The 7084-nt window shown below is 28.7% G+C and overlaps 1 protein-coding gene across 1 annotated transcript; it reads right to left on the minus strand.

The window, feature by feature from the left end:
• Positions 1-3015: 3015 nt before the first annotated feature.
• Positions 3016-6074, minus strand: LOC149060804 (uncharacterized). Its single transcript, XM_089230745.1, has 4 exons — positions 5662-6074; positions 4908-5111; positions 4349-4503; positions 3016-3270 (listed from the first exon to the last, which is right to left on the minus strand). The coding sequence occupies exons 1-4, from the start codon at positions 5780-5782 to the stop codon at positions 3016-3018; spliced, it is 735 nt and encodes a 244-aa protein (XP_089086871.1). The 5' UTR covers positions 5783-6074.
• Positions 6075-7084: the final 1010 nt, after the last annotated feature.

Consider the following 7084-nt stretch of genomic DNA (forward strand, 5'->3'; position numbering starts at 1 on the left):
CCTTAGTCACGGTTTTCTTTTTATAACCATTTAAAGTTCAAATTTTGACAAAATACTGAAAAAACACGAAAATTAGCAAATTATTTTGAGTTAGAAATTCATAAAAATTTGTCTTTTTGAATCTAACAATTGAAAATTTAATATAAGATTCTTCATAAGTACGCCTAATTTTATCAAAAAAAATCTCTACCGTAAAGTCAAATTAAATTTTTATGAGCATTTGAAGTTCATATTTTGTATCTTGTATTGTAATAACATGATTTTGATAATAAAACATTGAACCTCAAGTAATGTGTTGTGTATTATAATTTTGGCAAACGTAGAATGTATATTTAATATTAATAAGCTTTTATAATTCCTGGAAACTTGGGGGGGGGGGGGCGTAGCCACTCTCAAGTTTGTAATTATCATAAAAAGTCATACCCCCCCACATGACAAAAACCTAAATACACCAGTGCTCTCCCCCAATATCACGAAACGAAAAAAATAAACATATTTAATATGTCAATCAATATTTAAAATTATATTTTTTATAGAAAATATGAAAAAACTGTTTAGGCTGTTATTTTTTAGTTTTAATGTACATCATAAATATTAAATAATAATAAATTACTACATTTTTCTGTGGATCGTTGAATAGTTCTATTTATAATTCGGTAATATCTAATCGCGCCGACTGATTTTATTATATTCCTTAGTGGAACCTGAGTTATCCAGGACATTTGGAATGGCCCATTCCCTGCATCAGTTGTTATTTTTAAATTGAATGGGCACAAAATAACATTTATAATCAATAGTATTTACTATATTTTAGTATTAATTATAGTAGTTAATATAATATACTATATAAATAGGTAAATTAAATATATTTGAATCAAATTATTGGATCGAAATAATGATAATCATTTTAATATCTATCATTATTGAATTGTTCACAGACACAATCATCAAATGAAAAAAGAAATATAATATTGATGTACCTAGACGTGAATAAAGCCATTATGTTTTCTAAAATCAACAGAAAATTAGATTTTGTTCTATAATTTTTATTTTTATTTCATTTTTAATATTTTTTGATTTGTTTTTTTTTATATTTAATAAAGAGTTTTCTTTTCAATGTACCTACCAACGATTTTTTATATTTTTAGTTTTTAGTCGCCGCTTAGTGTTCACTGGTTATAAGAATCAGCCACTCATATATAGCGATCAAAAATGCCATGAACGGAACAAACAGTAGTTATAAGAGAATTTTTCGTCGAATACAGTGTTCAGGTTTTCGGTTATTGTGATCAGAAATATAAAATATAAATACAATTTAAAATAATACCTATCACCTTTTTGTTTACAGGGAAACTATTACGAATGACAATTATCTTAATCATGAACTTTAATCAAGCTTATATTTTCTAATGTAACCACGTAATAAGCGATACTCCATAATAACATAACATTTCGTAACGGGGTTGGTAAATTGAGAGGGGAAAAATCACAAATAAAAATTTTATAGTGCAAATTTTTAAATATTTAATGCATATAAATCGTTTTTTCCTGGGACTCAAATTACCTACTACCTTATTTTTTCCGGGACTCAACTTACCTACTACTTATTTATCCCCGGGACTCAATTTAACACTTTCAAAATGTACCAAACTTATCTCGGACTCAATTTACCTAGCCCCATTCGTACATGTTTGAAACCGTTTTTGTTCTGACAAGCACCAATATTTTACACTTTATACGCAGTTTGTTTTCGTTCGTTGTTCAGTATACCGTAGGTATGTATAGTATAAAAAATAAAAATATTTAGATTATTAAAAATAAAAAATGATAATACTAAATAAATATAATTTTAATATTTAAATATTTTTACATTATTTTATACATGTTTCTCCAGTCGCCGCTTTTAGTGATTTCCGGTTATAGTGATCAAGTAGGTACTTTTGAACGAAGGTAATCACTATAAGTGGCGAAAACTGTACCTAATATATAATAATGATAATAATTCGAGTGGAGTAATACATTTTTATTATTGAAAAAAGCTCTCCCACCATGACTTATTGTCTAGGGACAACTCCGGATTTAACAAAATTATAGTATTATAAAATATTGATGTACATATATAATAGAAATCACGGTAAAAAAGTCCGGGATAAAATAAGTCCGTTAAATATATAACAATAAACATAATATATTATAGGTACTAATTTCTCATTTTGATGAACTATCGTTATAGAAATTATATATATTTTTAAAAAAAGTCATGAATTATAATAACTACCTATATAAAATTGAAATTATTATTTATATAAAAACAATATATACAATATAATATGTATTTTAAAGATGTATTTCGTCATACAGAAATTAACTTTATTATTTTTTTTTTATAATATATACGTTAAGGAGTATGTTAAGTGACTGCAGCTTTTTGAATTTCGAATTAATCGACTTCACCCGTTAATTTACCTTTTTGTTTAAATGTGTATTGTGTAAGTAATGTTATAAATTTGTATAGTTATATGTACTTATAATTACTTTTGGTATGATTATACGTAAATATTTTAAAGACAAATTACGTCGTTATGATTTATAGATCATAATAAATAATTCGTTTAAACGATACCACAACAAACGATAGATCGCCGTTAATACTTTTTAGTGAAGAATAATATATTTTAATACAAGTACTAGCCGGCGAACTCTTAAGTAATATAAATTTATATTATGTTTAATACTTTTTCTCTATTCCTAAGTATTATAAAAATTATGAACAAGCTTAACTATGGTAACTTTACTGATGATGTTTAAAAGTATATGAAAATTGTTCTCATTCAAATACCCATCAATATAAAAAAAAAAAAAAAACAAATACAATACAAATGGAATTATTGATGAACTTTTTATTGTATATTTTAAAATATATGTAGGTAAGTATACATAAATGTGTTTTAATTATAAATTAAATTACATGTATGTTTTCATAATGTAATGATGTAAAGGTACCTATACACATATTTATGGACGATAGGTGGTAGTAGTTGGATTAGTGTAAAAGATTTTTGCCTTTCTTCCTAATAAATATAGGTACATCGATCCGTCAGGCCAATATCGAGATCCCTCGTGGACGAATGGCAGCTCATCCCGATCTAAAAGCTCTGAGAGCCCTTTGCACAGGGTTTTGTTGAATGTACCTGCTGCTACCACTGGCTTGCTAATCACTATTCGGATTATTCTGAGCATCTTGTCGTCCACGTCCCTCACATCGTACAACTGTGGACAGAAAGGAAAAATACAGATAGAGAGAAATAAATTAAATCAACTATAAATTATGTGTATGTAAATATAGGTACACTGAATCCCCCCTCCCCAATCTACAACCACAAATGTCGAGGTCACTGTTTTTTAGACCTTCAGATTTTACAATAAGATTAAAGTTAATACACGACACAGGAGTGATATTAGTGTAAATACGGCAGCACGAAGGACAACAATTAGAAACACTGCTGATGAATATTGTAATTATAATGGGGCTTTCCCCGGAATAGTTGGTGATGGTGAATGTTTATTAGATACTATGGTTACTATGGTTAACACAATGTATTATATTTACTCGGTGTAAAAAAAATTGGCGTAATTCCATTAAATTTCAGCAGGTGTAAAATTGTTATAACAACATTCTTAAATAAGTTTAAAAAAAATTCAACAAATCAATGAAATATAGATGATATTGTATTTAAAGAGGTATAAAGTTCAGTATATGCTGGCACAAAAGTATATCTTTTAATCTTCAACATAATACCAGGGGGTCCAAGTGCACTGTCGTGCACCTCCGTAATTATGCCACTGATAATAAATATATATGAAATATAAATCATCAAACCGTTTAAAAACATTTGGGATTGTATACATATACAATACGAGGGCTTTAAATCTCAAATGGTTTGACTAGGTATGGAAAATAAGAAGTTCAATTATTTAAAGAGAGGTATGTGGTGGTTTAGTTATCGCATATAATAATTACAAGTAAGAACTTTTATTAGTTTTGAATTATTAAAATAAAATTTTCCCTGAAAATAGAATTAGTATACAATGATCAATTACACAAATAATAAGTATTATTCTACCAACCACCCACTTAAAAATTTTAAATCCATAATAGTTAATATTTCATGCGTGTACATAAGAATGTTCTTCAACCACATACTCACTACAACCCCCCCCCCCCCCCACACACACACACACACAAATTACCATTCAAATAATCAGATTGATTGCATGAATTCGTCTACATTATAAAGAATATATAGAATAATATAATATAATATAAAATAACGTGTAATATACTCACGGCACATCTGTGGGATCGTGGTTTGGATGGTTGACTCTGCATATTTTCTGCATTAGTATGTTCCAGTAGTGATATGTACTTAAAACCCAATTTAACTTCGTCCATGTTGGGTTGTTTAATGTTTGCCAAGCACTCAAAAGTAAAGTGGTCCATATCTGATAGAAACAATTAGATGAAATATTCATGAGTATGATTAAAGATATTGCTTGGCAAAAAATACTAGGTATAGCATTAATTATAGTACATTAATATTCAATATAATATTAAAATACATTTATATTATACTCCCCAATAAAGTAGGTACTTAATATCCTTTTAAAATAAAGAAATATGTGTGCAAAGCGCAAGTCAATCTGATAATGTTATTATATAAACATACAATATGCTGTAGAATAACGAAAATTAATACTATTGTAATTAATTTTATTTGAGTTTTATGCAGAGTTTGGTGACCGCAAATTTTAAAAAGCACGAGTCCAATACCCACCCACGCAACCCACCTTACCACCCCCCCGACCACAATTATTATGTTACAGTTGTAGTAGTTCGTTATACGTACTAGTCATGTTTCTGCAATGGCCATGTATATTTGTTGGTTCGGGACGCTCCAACCACAAATGTAACAACGGAACAGCGCTTTGTTGAGTTTTGTTTGCCATATAGGCACATCCGTACATCGGCGACTTCGTTTGTATAGTCTCTACCTCGAATTTCGCCTTTTTTCCAAATGGAGGACATACACGACCATTGAGACTATCCATTACTAAAAAAACACAAGAAGACAATTAGTACCTTATTACACTATTAGGTAAATTATACTGTTTGGTGTTTGTAATATTAAAAATAATAAATATTCTATTCTAAATGTTATTATGAGGACCACCAAAATTCTGTGCATTCCTTCGTGTGACGGTCTGCCACCGATACCGATTCTACTGTTATCAGTCCCATGTGAGGATGCTTAGAAGGGGAATCCGATAATTACCTCACAATATTAACCTTTTTTTCCAAAAGGTAACGGTAATTGGGTCACTTAATTTTTATATTTATAACAGGTAGACTCGGTGATTTTATCACTTTTTCAACGATTTATTTATATTGTATGACTAATCTATAGAATGATTAAAAACTTGAAAATAAAAAATAAAACTTAAATTCGAAGTATATAACACATATCAAATATTTAGAGACGTAAAACAATAAATATACATTTTAAACATAATACAGATTTCTCAAACATCTGAATGATACATTGTAATTATTCATAAGTAACATGTGTGTTTTAAAAATAATACATAATGCTATTTACTCACTATTTTGGCGGTTTTCAATATCTTCTGTCGACCACATCCGTTCTACGTAACCATTATTTGGCAATGCCACAATCGATGAGATGATGGCAAGCGTGACGATTGTAAATGCCGTATATTTCATCGTGTAATGTAGATTTAATGAGATATAAATACTATGTTAAAAATTACGGAAAAAAATAAAGCCTATCTTGACCAAGTCTGCAAGTGGCGAGAACAATTTTAAATTAAATAGCACTGTTAGCATACGAATGACGATCTGAATTCTGCGTCCCTTTTTATGTTTCACGACGGTGGTGGCAACAGTAATGGTGTTGGTTCCTACCACCAGTTGAGCATCGAAATGTTATTGTATTATACATATATATATGAACACTTGACGCTACCTATACGCTGGTCAAGGTACCTACCTACCTACCTACCCCCACTGTAGTGCAAGAAACATATAACACAATAAGTACAATGGGCAAATGTACGTACCTACAAACGACATAGCAGGTAAAAAATATATACATTCATATATATATATATATTTTTGTATATTATTTCCTACTCTATAGAAAAAGGTACATTTGGAAGTTTCTAAACTGTAAAAAAAAGTGTGTACCTATATAAGGTCCTACACCGCAGAAAAATATATTTTTAAACATCATTATAATTTTAAATTACTTATATTACGAAATAAAGGTTGATTTGTTTTTTCGTTGAATATTTATTATTTTGAAAAGTATTAACTTTTTTCCTAATTTTTTTAAAACTACTTTTAGTCATATGTTTCCTACAGTTGTATACATTTTAAATATTTTTTACCCTTATATTTATTAAGTAAACCACTATCAACTTTTGATTTCCAAATGACAAACCATACTAAAAATTATATAAACTAATTAAGCTATTTTTTTAATTATTTATTACGTTTAAATTTTCATTTTTCATTTATCCGCTGACGATATATAGCTCCTCAAAGCTGGGTGGTTTTGGAATGTTGTGATTGAGTGTAAATGTATAATACCTTGTCATTTAGTAGATGCCCCACTATTATGATTTTTATGTCCCAGGGCAATAGATATTACACTTTTAAAATCAATTCAAGTAGTACAGTAAGCTTAAGTTGTGCCTCGGTACAATGTAACATCGGTGTGACACGTACCAACATCAAATCTTAGAAAATGATGGAAACCAATACTATCTTTATTTTATAAGTGTCGTTTTATGTGGACGAATAATTATTGTTATATTAATATAATTTATATAATGTATAATTCTATATTTTTCATTTTACAATACATCACGTTGTATTTTTGCCAGCAGCTTTTGTGATTATTATAATCGCAAAGACCAGCGCTTCTCAAAAGAACACTATTTTTATAAAAATATGATATTTAGCAACTTACACTTAAGCTTGTTCAGTACATAACAGGAATAT

Source organism: Diuraphis noxia, unplaced genomic scaffold, assembly GCF_037042655.1.
Source record: "Diuraphis noxia isolate RWA-SAM2 unplaced genomic scaffold, SU_Dnox_SAM2 contig0001, whole genome shotgun sequence".
NCBI lineage: Eukaryota > Metazoa > Arthropoda > Insecta > Hemiptera > Aphididae > Diuraphis > Diuraphis noxia.

Excerpts from the sequence above, each read along its gene's own strand:
- LOC149060804 (XM_089230745.1), bottom strand. The coding sequence starts at position 5,782 with ATGAAATATACGGCATTTACAATCGTCACGCTTGCCATCATCTCATCG. Across the intron at positions 5,112-5,661 it reads TATTGAAAACCGCCAAAATA|TAATGGATAGTCTCAATGGT; the intron begins GTGAGTAAATAG and ends GTGTTTTTTTAG. Across the intron at positions 3,271-4,348 it reads CACGATCCCACAGATGTGCC|TTGTACGATGTGAGGGACGT; the intron begins GTGAGTATATTA and ends TTCTGTCCACAG.